This window comes from Salmo trutta, chromosome 22, assembly GCF_901001165.1.
Source record: "Salmo trutta chromosome 22, fSalTru1.1, whole genome shotgun sequence".
Lineage (NCBI taxonomy): Eukaryota > Metazoa > Chordata > Actinopteri > Salmoniformes > Salmonidae > Salmo > Salmo trutta.
In genome coordinates, this window is record NC_042978.1 from 46,510,667 (window position 1) to 46,524,802 (window position 14,136).

Below are 14,136 nucleotides of genomic sequence, written 5' to 3' on the forward strand. Positions count from 1 at the left end.
TAATGTGCGGCCCCATGTCGCAAGGATCTGTACACAATTCCTGGAAGCTTAAAATGTCCCGGTTCTTCCATGGCCTGCATACTCACCAGTCACCCATTAAACATGTTTGGGATGCTCTGGATCAACGTGTACAACAGTGTGCTACAGTTCCTGCCAATAGCGAGCAACTTTGCACAGCCATTGAAGAGGAGTGGGACAACATTCCACAGGCCACCATCAACAATCCTCTATGTGAAAGAGATGTGGCGCTGCATGAGGCAAATGTTGGTCACACCAGATACTGACTGGTTTTCTGATATACACCCCTACTTCATTTTTTTTTACTATCAATCTGTGACCAACAGATGCATATCTGTATATTCCCAGTCATTTGAAATCCATAGATTACAACCCTATTAATTTATTTCAATTGACTGATTTACTAATTTGAACTGTAACTTTCATCAATTACTTTTGTCGACCTCCTCGCTGGTTGAGTAGGGTTGTTTAGTAAAATCTCAGGATCCATGGTTCCACTATAAATTATACTGTATAGCGCAAATTAAATATTTAGGCTAGCTAGCTATATCGTTCTCCGAAGCATTTCCTAGGAGGTGCTGTTTCGACCGAACACCGGAAATAAGTGCTACGTTCCATAGATTTCGTTGGAATCAATTAGCTAACGAATCTATGTTCCGGCTATAAGCGGTCATTTTGCGACATTTCTTATTGCTCCTCTGTACCAAGAGGCAAATTCAAAGCGGATATTTATCTGAGGAAGGCGATACAGTGGGTAAGTATATTAATAACACTATAGAAATACAATAAATTATGGTAAATAACCACTACAGTGTTTATACTAATAGCTAGCAACACTAAGTTAATAGCACTTCAGATAAACAGAAATCGTTCCGCCATTTTCTGTTTGCTAAAATTCTAACGTTAACAGTTTGCCTAATTTAAGTTTATGTGACAAAACAAGCACTAAGTGTACAGAATCAACGCACCATCTAAACCGCTGGGAAATATGTATCCAAAAATATTGTATTTTCCGCTGTTTGAAGCTGGTGTACAAAACCGAAAGTTAAAGAGCAAAACAAAAATAAAAGGAACACTTCGGGATTTTGGCCATTAAGGCCTTTATCTAAATCCCTAATGTCATATGAATTTATGGTTACCACTTTGGTGTCTGCATCCAGTATGAAGGAAGCTAGCAATTATGCTAGTTAGCGATTTCCTTCAAACTGCAAACAGAGAAATAAAAGGAACCCACGGTTCATTTTATGAGGAAGTAGATGAAGGGCTTTATTACGGAGAGCATAGAAATAGCGCACACAGAACAGATCTACCGCTTCCTAGACTTGCTTTCAATGAGTGACAGATCTATAACACACTTCTATGTACATTTTATTGGGTTGTCCAAAACGTGACATTAAATCTTTAAGCCAGAGTATAGGCGTGTCCCATGTTTCATGAGCTGAAATAAAAGATCCCAGAAAATTTCCCTATGCACAAAAAGCTTAATTCTCTCAAATTTTGTGTACACCTTTGTTTACATCCCTGTTAGTTAGGTATTTCTCATTTTCCAAGATAATCCATCCACCTGACAGGTGTGGCATGTCAAGAAGTGGATTAAACAGCATATCATTACACAGGTGCACCTTGTGCTGGGGACAACAAAAGGCCATTCTAAAATGTGCAGTTTTGTCGCAACACAATGCCATAGATGTCTCAAGTTTTGATGGAGCGTGCAATTGCCATGCTGACTGCAAGAATTCCACCAGAGCTGTTGCCAGTGAATTGAATATTAATTTCTCTACCATAAGCTGCCTCCAACATCATTTTAGAGAATTTGGCAATATGTCCAACTGGCCTCGCAACCGCAGACCACGTATAACCACGCAAGCCCAGGACCTCCACGTCCGGCTTCTTCACCTCTGAGACCAGTCACCTGGACAGCTGATGAAACTGTGGGTTTGCATAACCAAAGAATTTCTGCACAAACTGTCAGAAACTGTCTCAGGGCAGCTCTTCTGCGTGCTCGTCGTCCTCACCAGGGTCTTGACCTGACTGCAGTTCAGCGTCGTGACCTACTTCAGTGGGTAAATGCTCACCTTCAATGGCCACTGGCACACTGGAGAAGTGTGCTCTTCATGGGTGAATTCCGGTTTCAACTGTACCGGGCAGAGCGGTTTGCTGATGTCAACGTTGTGACCAGAGTGCCCAATGGTGGTGGTGGGGTTATGGTATGGGCAGGCATAAGCTACGGACAATGAACACAAATGTATTTTGTTGATGGCAATTTGAATGCACAGAGATACCGTGACGAGATCCTGAGGCCCATTGTTGTGCCGTTCATCACCTTATGTTTCAGCATGATAATTCACAGCCCCATGTCCAAGGATCTGTACACAATTCCTGGAAGTGAAATGTCCCAGTTCTTCCATGGCCTGCGTACTCACCAGACATGTTGACATTGAGCATGTTTGGGATGCTCTGGATCGACGCGTACGACAGCGTGTTTCATTTCCTGCCAATATCCAGCAACTTCACACAGCCATTGAAGAGGAGTGGGACAACATTCCACAGGCCACAATCAACAGCCTGATCAACTCTATGCAAAGGAGATGTGTTACTCTGCATGAGGTAAATGGTGGTCACACCAGATACTGACTGGTTTTCTGACCCACGCCCCTACTTTGTTTTTAAGGTATCTGTGACCATCCGGTGCATATCTGTATTCCCAGTCATGTGAAATCCATAGATTAGGGCCTAATGATTTCCACAACCAATTTATTCACAACAAACACAATCTAAAAAGTCAAAGAATGTAATTAAGAACGAGCAATGTCGGAGTCCGGTGTGTGTGTGTGTGTGTATGAGGGGAATTTATAGACAGAATATGTAGTATATCCACATACTGTCAATCTGAAGAACACAGGATAGAATAGTATATGGACAGCAATAGTTAAATAGAATGGACTAGAATACAGTATATACATATGAAGTGGGTAAAACAGTATGTCAACATTCTCAAAGTTGACCAGTGTTCCATGTCTGTACATAAGACAGCAGCATTTAAGGTGCAGGATTGAGTAACCGGTTGATAGCCGGCTAATGACAGGGGCCAAAGTTCAGGACAGGGTACTGGGCGGAGGCCAGCTAGTGGCGACTATTTAACAGTCTGATGGCCTTGAGATAGAAGCTGTTTTTCAGTCTCTCTGTCCCAGCATTGATGCACCTGTACTTACCGCGCCTTCTGTATGGTAGTGAGATGAACAGGGGGTGGCTGGGGTCCTTGACCTTCTTGGCCTTCCTGTGACCGGGTGCTGTAGGTGTTCTGGAGGGCAGGCAGTTTGCCCCTGGTGACTCGTTGGGCAGGCCGCACCAATGTGTCGGGCTGTATCACTGCCTGGTACGACAAATGCACCGTTCACAACCGCAGGGCTCTCTAGAGGGTGGTGCGTCCTGCCCAACGAGTCACCAGTGGCACATCAAATGTAAGCCCTTTTTCAGATATGTTTTGTACACTGTATGTTGCCCTAAGAGTTGTGCAAGGTTGGAAGAATCTTATTCAAAATGATTTACTTCTGTAATGGTTGCCAAAGCTGCTTCCACCAAGTATTAACTCTGGGCTATAAAGACATACACAATCAAACCATCTCCATCTAAAATCTATAATTTCTTTAACCTCTCTAGGGTATGTGGGACGAAATCGTCCCACCAAGTCAACAGCCAGTGGAATCGAGTGGCGCGATATTCAAAAACCTTAGAAATGCTATAACTTCAATTTCTCAAACATATGACTATTTTACACCATTTTAAAGACAAGACTCTCGTTAATCTAACCACATTGTCCGATTTCAAAAAGGCTTTACAACGAAAGCAAAACATTAGATTATGTCAGCAGAGTACCCAGCCAGAAATAATCAGACACCCATTTTTCAAGCTAGCATATAATGTCACAAAAACCAAAACCACAGCTAAATGCAGCACTAACCTTTGATGATCTTCATCAGATGACACTCCTAGGACATTATGTTATACAATACATGCATGTTTTGTTCAATCAAGTTCATATTTATATCAAAAACCAGCTTTTTACATTAGCATGTGACGTTCAGAACTAGCAAACATACCGAAAACTTCCGGTGAATTTACTAAATTACTCACGATAAACGTTCACAAAAAACATAACAATTATTTTAAGAATTATAGATACAGAACTCCTTTATGCAATCGCGGTGTCAGATTTTAAAATAGCTTTTCGGCAAAAGCACATTTTGCAATATTCTGAGTAGATAGCTCGCCATCACGGGCTAGCTATTTTGACACCCACCAAGTTTGGCGTTCACTAAACTCAGAATTACTATATGAAGAATTGGATTACCTTTGCTGTTCTTCGTCAGAATGCACTCCCAGGACTTCTACTTCAACCACAAATGTTGTTTTGGTTCAAAATAATCCATATTTGTGTTCAAATATCCTCCGTGCGTTCAGGTCCCTATCCGAAGGGTGACGCGCCGGTGCATATCGTGACAAAAAATGTCAAAATATTCCATTACCGTACTTTGAAGCATGTCAAACGCTGTTTAAAATCAATTTTTATGCGATTTTTCTCGTAAAATAGCGATAATATTCCGACCGGGAGACGTCGTTTTCGTTCAAAGAAGAAAATGGCCTCTTCACGTGCGACCCTGTTTCATTGTTCTCAGATCGACCACTTTCCAAATGCGCTACTGTTTTTCACCCTGGGACTGCAGAGTCATCATTCAACGTTCTGGCGCCTTCTGAGAGCCTATGGGAGCCTTAGAAAGTGTCACGTTACAGCAGAGATCCTCTGTTTTCGATAAAGAGGCTATAGAAGGCCAAGAAATGGTCAGAGAGGGCACTTCCTGTATGCAATCTTCTCAGGTTTTGGCCTGCCATATGAGTTCTGTTATACTCACAGACACCATTCAAACAGTTTTAGAAACTTTGGAGTATTTTCTATCCAAAGCTAATAATTATATGCATATTCTAGTTTCTGGGCAGGAGTAATAATCAGATTAAATCGGGTATGTTTTTTTATCCGGATGTGAAAATACTGCCCCCTACCCTAGAGAGGTTAACTTTGATAATGTGGAGTAGGTTGTGTAGATCTGTAAGAAAAACATCTCATTTAATCAATTTTTGTTATTTAAATTGATGGCATCAAAATGGGAAAGGGGGATACCTTGTCAATTGTACAACAATGTATTCAACTGAAATGTGTCTTCTGCATTTAACCCAACCGCTCTCAATCAGAGAGGTGCAAGACTGTGCAAGGGGTGTGTATACTTTCACTAGACACTGCTTATTGTGTTCATCCTCTCTTTGTGTTTCCTGTGGCTCTAGTAAAAAAGGAGATGGAGCCTTCTGCTGCAGGGATGGAACAGCCAGGCCGTGATCCAGAGGAGAACACCACTGCCCAAGTGGAGAGCAGTGAGAAAGGCTCTACAGAGGAAGCTGCTCCGGCAGAGCAGAGAACCGCAGGTGGGGATACTCCGGCAGAGCAGAGAACCGCAGGTGGGGATACTCCGGCAGAGCAGAGAACCGCAGGTGGGGATACTCCGGCAGAGCAGAGAACCGCAGGTGGGGATACTCCGGCAGAGCAGAGAAACCAGAACCAGGATTCCTCTTTACCCCCAAGTTCATCAAGTGGTCAGGGGAGCCAGAACTTGGAGGATCTTGATACTGAATGTGAGAAAAGTTCAATGTTTCACCCCCAAAATATGGTACTGTCTAATTCCCTGATTCTGTCTTATTGCAGGTCTTGACATTAACACTTGTTCTCTTTCCAGGACAAGTTTAAACAAATGTTGGACACAAAAAATATAGATTTCAGTTTTCCAAATGGATAAGTAAAAAAAATCACACTTCACAATCTCAAGGAATTTCTACGATCAGAATTGGATCAGCGAGGCCACCATTGGAATAATATTTAAATACATGTTTAATGTAGCCGACATAAAACAATATCCTACATGACAAAGTGTATGTGATATGCATATTGGCTACAGCCTCATGTCCAAACCAGTGATGCACAAAACATTAAGAACACCTTCCTAGTATTGATACACTGATTGAAGTGGATTTAACAAGTGACGTCAATAAGGGATCAAAGATTTCACCTGGTCAGTCCATGTCATGAAAAGAGCAGGTGTTCTTGAAGTTTTTTACATTGTGTATATCCGTAGTTTTTGTCAAATTTGCTCCAGCTCAGTTCATTTGTTTAGGAATCATTGATGGACAGCAATATTCAAACTGTCTCTAAGTTTTAAGCAATTTTAAGTCAGGACTGAGACTGGAACACTCAAAACCTATTGGAAAGCCATTCTGGTGTCTCCTTGGCAATATACACTGCTCAAAAAAATAAAGGGAACACTTAAACAACACAATGTAACTCCAAGTCAATCACACTTCTGTGAAATCAAACTGTCCACTTAGGAAGCAACACTGATTGACAATTAATTGCACATGCTGTTGTGCAAATGGAATAGACGACAGGTGGAAATTATAGGCAATTAGCAAGACACCCCCAATAAAGGAGTGGTTCTGCAGGTGGGGACCACAGACCACTTCTCAGTTCCTATGCTTCCTGGCTGATGTTTTGGTCACTTTTGAATGCTGGCGGTGCTTTCACTCTAGTGGTAGCATGAGATGGAGTCTACAACCCATACAAGTGGCTCAGGTAGTGCAGCTCATCCAGGATGGCACATCAATGCGAGCTGTGGCAAGAAGGTTTGCTGTGTCTGTCAGCGTAGTGTCCAGAGCATGGAGGCGCTACCAGGAGACAGGCCAGTACATCAGGAGACGTGGAGGAGGCCATAGGAGGGCAACAACCCAGCAGCAGGACCGCTACCTCCGCCTTTGTGCAAGGAGGAGCACTGCCAGAGCCCTGCAAAATGACCTCCAGCAGGCCACAAATGTGCATGTGTCTGCTCAAACGGTCAGAAACAGACTCCATGAGGGTGGTATGAGGGCCCGACGTCCACAGGTGGGGGTTGTGCTTACAGCCCAACACCGTGCAGGACGTTTGGCATTTGCCAGAGAACACCAAGATTGGCAAATTCGCCACTGGCGCCCTGTGCTCTTCACAGATGAAAGCAGGTTCACACTGAGCACATGTGACAGATGTGACAGAGTCTGGAGACGCCGTGGAGAACGCCGTGGAGAACGTTCTGCTGCCTGCAACATCCTCCAGCATGACCGGTTTGGCGGTGGGTCAGTCATGGTGTGGGGTGGCATTTCTTTGGGGGGCCGCACAGCCCTCCATGTGCTCGCCAGAGGTAGCCTGACTGCCATTAGGCACCGAGATGAGATCCTCAGACCCCTTGTGAGACCATATGCTGGTGCGGTTGGCCCTGGGTTCCTCCTAATGCAAGACAATGCTAGACCTCATGTGGCTGGAGGGTGTCAGCAGTTCCTGCAAGAGGAAGGCATTGATGCTATGGACTGGCCCGCCCGTTCCCCAGACCTGAATCCAATTGAGCACATCTGGGACATCATGTCTCGCTCCATCCACCAACGCCACGTTCCACCACAGACTGTCCAGGAGTTGGCTGATGCTTTAGTCCAGGTCTGGGAGGAGATCCCTCAGGAGACCATCCGCCACCTCATCAGGAGCATGCCCAGGCGTTGTAGGGAGGTCATACAGGCACGTGGAGGCCACACACACTACTGAGCCTCATTTTGACTTGTTTTTTAGGACATTACATCAAAGTTGGATCAGCCTGTAGTGTGGTTTTCCACTTTAATTTTGAGTGTGACTCCAAATTCAGACCTCCATGGGTTGATAAATTGGATTTCCATTGATTATTTTTGTGTGATTTTGTTGTCAGCACATTCAACTATGTAAAGAAGAAAGTATTTAATAAGATTATTTCATTCATTCAGATCTAGGATGTGTTATTGTAGTGTCCCCTTTATTTTTTTTGAGCAGTTTATTTAGTTTAATTGAAAACCTAAACCTGGTATAGTTTTAGTTTTCAGAAGACTGAGGTGGCTTTTCCTCTTAACGTTTTACCTGTGCTTTGTTCCTTTCATATGTCTTCTGATCCTGACAAACTCCCCAGTCCCTGCTGGTGACAAGCATACCCATAACATGATGCTGCCACCACAATACTTGAACATGCAGAGGTTTTTACTCTGTTGTATTGGATTTTACCCAATGTAGTTTTTAATTTAGGCCAAAAAGTGGATGTCTTTGCCGTGTTGTCTTGCAGTATTCCTTAACGGCATTGTTGCAAACAAAATGGATGATTTGGAGTGGATTTTGTTTCACTTTGTAAATGTGGAGTAGATCTGTAGGATAAAACAATCAAATGTAATCCCTTTTCAGATGTAATGTTTTGTACACTGTATGTTGCCCTAAGAGTTGTGCAAGGTTGGTAGAATCTTATTCAAAATTATTTACTTCTGTAATGGCTGCCAAAGCTGCTTCCACCAAGTATTAACTCTGGGGTATAAAGACAAACACAATCAAACCATCTCCATCTAAATCTATAATTTCTTTAACTTTGATCATGTGGAGTAGGTTGTGTAGATCTGTAAGAAAAACATAATTTAGTCAATTTTTGTTATTTAAATTCATGGCAGCAAAATGTGAAAGGGAAAGGGGGGATACCTAGTCAGTTGTACAACTGAATATATTCAACTGAAATGTCTTCTGCATTTAACCCAACCCCTCTGAATCAGAGAGGTGCAAGAATGTGCAAGGGGTGTGTATACTTTCACTAGACACTGCTTATTGTGTTCATCCTCTGTTTGTGTTTCCTGTGGCTCTAGTAAAAAAGGAGACGGAGCCTTCTGCTGCAGGGATGGAACAGCCAGGCCGTGATCCAGAGGAGAAGAACACCACTGCCCAAGTGGAGAGCAGTGAGAAAGGCTCTACAGAGGAAGATGCTCCGGCAGAGCAGAGAACCGCAGGTGGGGATACTCCGGCAGAGCAGAGAACCGCAGGTGGGGATACTCCGGCAGAGCAGAGAACCGCAGGTGGGGATACTCCGGCAGAGCAGAGAACCGCAGGTGGGGATACTCCGGCAGAGCAGAGAAACCAGAACCAGGATTCCTCTTTACCCCCAAGTTCATCAAGTGGTCAGGGGAGCCAGAACTTGGAGGATCTTGATACTGAATGTGAGAAAAGTTCAATGTTTCACCCCTAAAAAATGCTACCGTCTAATTCCCTGATTCTGTCTTATTGCAGGTCTTGACATTAACACTTGTTCTCTTTCCAGGACAAGTTTAAACAAATGTTGGACACAAAAAATATAGATTTCAGTTTTCCAAATGGATAATTTAAAAAAAATCACACTTCACAATCAAGGAATTTCTACGATCAGAATTGGATCAGCGAGGCCACCATTGGAATAATATTTAAATACATGTTTAATGTAGCCGACATAAAACAATATCCTACATGACAAAGTGTATGTGATATGCATATTGGCTACAACCTCATGTCCAAACCAGTGATGCACAAAACATTAAGAACACCTTCCTAGTATTGATACACTGATTGAAGTGGATTTAACAAGTGACGTCAATAAGGGATCAAAACTTTCACCTGGTCAGTCCATGTCATGAAAAGAGCAGGTGTTCTTAAAGTTTTTTACATTGTGTATATCTGTAGTTTTTGTCAAATTTGCTCCAGCTCAGTTCATTTGTTTAGGAATCATTGATGGACAGCAATATTCAAACTGTCTCTAAGTTTTAAGCAATTTTAAGTCAGGACTGAGACTGGAACACTCAAAACCTATTGGAAAGCCATTCTGGTGTCTCCTTGGCAATATACACTGCTCAAAAAAATAAAGGGAACACTTAAACAACACAATGTAACTCCAAGTCAATCACACTTCTGTGAAATCAAACTGTCCACTTAGGAAGCAACACTGATTGACAATTAATTGCACATGCTGTTGTGCAAATGGAATAGACGACAGGTGGAAATTATAGGCAATTAGCAAGACACCCCCAATAAAGGAGTGGTTCTGCAGGTGGGGACCACAGACCACTTCTCAGTTCCTATGCTTCCTGGCTGATGTTTTGGTCACTTTTGAATGCTGGCGGTGCTTTCACTCTAGTGGTAGCATGAGACGGAGTCTACAACCCATACAAGTGGCTCAGGTAGTGCAGCTCATCCAGAATGGCACATCAATGCGAGCTGTGGCAAGAAGGTTTGCTGTGTCTGTCAGCGTAGTGTCCAGAGCATGGAGGCGCTACCAGGAGACAGGCCAGTACATCAGGAGACGTGGAGGAGGCCGTAGGAGGGCAACAACCCAGCAGCAGGACCGCTACCTCCGCCTTTGTGCAAGGAGGAGCACTGCCAGAGCCCTGCAAAATGACCTCCAGCAGGCCACAAATGTGCATGTGTCTGCTCAAACGGTCAGAAACAGACTCCATGAGGGTGGTATGAGGGCCCGACGTCCACAGGTGGGGGTTGTGCTTACAGCCCAACACCGTGCAGGACGTTTGGCATTTGCCAGAGAACACCAAGATTGGCAAATTCGCCACTGGCGCCCTGTGCTCTTCACAGATGAAAGCAGGTTCACACTGAGCACATGTGACAGACGTGACAGAGTCTGGAGACGCCGTGGAGAACGTTCTGCTGCCTGCAACATCCTCCAGCATGACCGGTTTGGCGGTGGGTCAGTCATGGTGTGGGGTGGCATTTCTTTGGGGGGCCGCACAGCCCTCCATGTGCTCGCCAGAGGTAGCCTGACTGCCAATTAGGTACCGAGATGAGATCCTCAGACCCCTTGTGAGACCATATGCTGGTGCGGTTGGCCCTGGGTTCCTCCTAATGCAAGACAATGCTAGACCTCATGTGGCTGGAGGGTGTCAGCAGTTCCTGCAAGAGGAAGGCATTGATGCTATGGACTGGCCCGCCCGTTCCCCAGACCTGAATCCAATTGAGCACATCTGGGACATCATGTCTCGCTCCATCCACCAACGCCACGTTCCACCACAGACTGTCCAGGAGTTTGCTGATGCTTTAGTCCAGGTCTGGGAGGAGATCCCTCAGGAGACCATCTGCCACCTCATCAGGAGCATGCCCAGGCGTTGTAGGGAGGTCATACAGGCACGTGGAGGCCACACACACTACTGAGCCTCATTTTGACTTGTTTTAAGGACATTACATCGAAGTTGGATCAGCCTGTAGTGTGGTTTTCCACTTTAATTTTGAGTGTGACTCCAAATCCAGACCTCCATGGGTTGATAAATTGGATTTCCATTGATTATTTTTGTGTGATTTTGTTGTCAGCACATTCAACTATGTAAAGAAGAAAGTATTTAATAAGATTATTTCATTTATTCAGATCTAGGATGTGTTATTGTTGTGTCCCCTTTATTTTTTTTGAGCAGTTTATTTAGTTTAATTGAAAACCTAAACCTGGTATAGTTTTAGTTTTCAGAAGACTGAGGTGGCTTTTCCTCTTAACGTTTTACCTGGGCTTTGTTCCTTTCATATTTCTTCTGATCCTGACAAACTCCCCAGTCCCTGCTGGTGACAAGCATACCCATAACATGATGCTGCCACCACAATACTTGAACATGCAGAGGGTTTTACTCTGTTGTATTGTATTTTACCCAATCTAGTTTTTAATTTAGGCCAAAAAGTGGATGTCTTTGCCGTGTTGTCTTGCAGTATTCCTTAACGGCTTTGTTGCAAACAGAATGGATGATTTGGAGTGGATTTTGTTTCACTTTGTAAATGTGGAGTAGATCTGTAGGATAAAACAATCAAATGTAATCCCTTTTCAGATGTAATGTTTTGTACACTGTATGTTGCCCTAAGAGTTGTGCAAGGTTGGTAGAATCTTATTCAAAATTATTTACTTCTGTAATGGTTGCCAAAGCAGCTTCCACCAAGTATTAACTCTGGGGTATAAAGACATACACAATCAAACCATCTCCATCTAAATCTATAATTTCTTTAACTTTGATAATGTGGATTAGGATGTGTAGATCTGTAAGAAAAACATAATTTAGTCAATTTTTGTTATTTAAATTCATGGCAGCAAAATGTGAAAGGGAAAGGGGGGATACCTAGTCAGTTGTACAACTGAATATATTCAACTGAAATGTCTTCTGCATTTAACCCAACCCCTCTGAATCAGAGAGGTGCAAGAATGTGCAAGGGGTGTGTATACTTTCACTAGACACTGCTTATTGTGTTCATCCTCTGTTTGTGTTTCCTGTGGCTCTAGTAAAAAAGGAGACGGAGCCTTCTGCTGCAGGGATGGAACAGCCAGGCCGTGATCCAGAGGAGAAGAACACCACTGCCCAAGTGGAGAGCAGTGAGAAAGGCTCTACAGAGGAAGATAAGGATGGAGCTGTAGAGCCCCAGATCCCACTCACCATAGAACAGAGGGCTACTAAAAAACGTGAAGACCCATCCTGTAAGACTGCCACTTCCTTTCTGTTTTCATTGGTTAGTAGACACTAGGTAGTCTCTGACTGATTTGTTTTGGCACTTGCAATTCAAGGAATTTTTTTGTTTATTTTATTCTCAGGGCTAATTCTAAACCATGGAAATCAGAACAACAAATAACTGAAGCCTGTTTCTGCTTTTTCTACAGGTAAAGCATCAATGTTGATGCTCGCTGGGCTTCTAGTGTTGCTGCTGGCCGTGGCGGCGATGTTGTTCAACCCTGAGTCTCCCCCTGACCACACAGCATTCAACCGAACAGAGACTTTCCACAGAGAGATGAAGAAGATGGAGGCCCTGTTCCCCGGGCAGCGCTCTGAGCTGTGGAGGAGGAGCAGGATCCACCTGGAGAGGCACCTCCAGACGGCCCGGCCCACGGAGCCAGTCAGCCTGATGCTGACAGCAGGCCGCAGGGGAGAGAAGACGCTGCACTGCCTTGCTCTGCGTCTGGCCTCCGCCTTCTCCTCTGCCCTCAACGCCTCCTCCGTCCACATCGACGGGGCCAGCAAGACTGGCCAGGACAGCGACCAGGTCAAGCTGGACATCGACACCCAGCTGCGGGGTGCCTTCGAGGGAGGCCAGCCCGTAGCCGTCATCCACCGCTTTGAGGAGCTGCCCCCGGGTTCCACGATCATATTCTACCGCTACTGTGACCACGAGAATGCAGCCTACAAAGAGGTGTTCCTGCTCTTCACTGTGCTGCTGGGGGGTGAGGAGGAGCTGCCGGCCAGCCTGGGACTGAGTGCTGTGGAGGAGATGGTTGATGACCACCTGCAGGACAAATTCCTCTCCTCTGACCAGCCGGCAGCCTTTGACATGATGGACTTGGACAAATTCAGTGGTCTGTGGAGCCGCATCTCCCACCTGGTCCTGCCAGTGGCAGTAGAGGAGAGGATAGAGCAGAGCATAGAGCAGAGTGACTGTGTGTAAAACCCACGGTCTGTTTTTACTGTTCCACCTTCTGCTAGCCTGGTCCCAGATCAGTTTGTGATTTTTTTTTTTTTTTTTTTGCCTACTTCATTGTCAATGCCATTTATTTTTTTGGTATCACAATTCCATAGGGAGTTGACGAGAGAGCAGGAAGACTGGCACCCAGGCTAATCTTCAAATACACCAATCACTAAACTATCTGAAACATACATCCTTCGTAACGTTGCCATCATCATCATCATCAGTTGTGATGTTTTAATGATGCTCACAGCACACAGGGACATGAATAGTTGACCACTTGCCACTTTATAAGTTCAGTCTACTACAAAAGGCAGAGCCAAGAAAGAAAAACACACACCCAGAGAGAAATGAGAGTAATGTAGTAATTAGTGATCTGGAAGACACTGCAGGGTGTGTATTGTATGTACAGCAGCATGATTGAGATTGGGTTAATAATGAAGGTTTTGATTATTATGAGTCTGTTTACTCTGTCATATTTTAATTATCCTATATATGTCTATTGAAGTGCAGCCTTCTGGTGTGTGTGTGTGTGTGTGTGTGTGTGTGTGTGTGCGCGTTGTTGTAACCAGGGGTTTACCTTGTCAGGATTACCCAGATTGCCTCACCTGTCAAGGACTTTGACGAGAGCAAAGATATCAATAAAACAATGTGCCTTAAATGGAAATAATAAATATGAGGTATGTGTGTATTCTGTTCTTTGTAGAATGAGTGTATATTTCATGAGCTGGCTTCATTCTCCAGAAATCTAGAAATGG

General features: G+C 44.1%; 1 protein-coding gene across 4 annotated transcripts; it reads left to right on the plus strand.

Moving 5' to 3' along the window:
• The first annotated feature begins 640 nt into the window (after positions 1-640).
• On the plus strand, positions 641-14,052 carry LOC115158846 (torsin-1A-interacting protein 2). 4 transcript variants are annotated; one of them, XM_029708222.1, is made up of 5 exons: positions 641-772; positions 5,356-5,592; positions 8,788-9,135; positions 12,210-12,401; positions 12,582-14,052. In XM_029708222.1, exons 2-5 carry the CDS (start codon positions 5,367-5,369, stop codon positions 13,358-13,360), a joined length of 1,545 nt encoding a protein of 514 aa, XP_029564082.1. In that variant the 5' UTR covers positions 641-772; positions 5,356-5,366; the 3' UTR covers positions 13,361-14,052. The 4 variants fall into 4 exon arrangements, with proteins under 4 accessions (XP_029564082.1, XP_029564083.1, XP_029564084.1 ...); XM_029708223.1 differs by having other exon boundaries at positions 8,929-9,135; XM_029708221.1 differs by having other exon boundaries at positions 643-772; positions 5,356-5,700.
• The last annotated feature ends 84 nt before the right edge of the window (positions 14,053-14,136 follow it).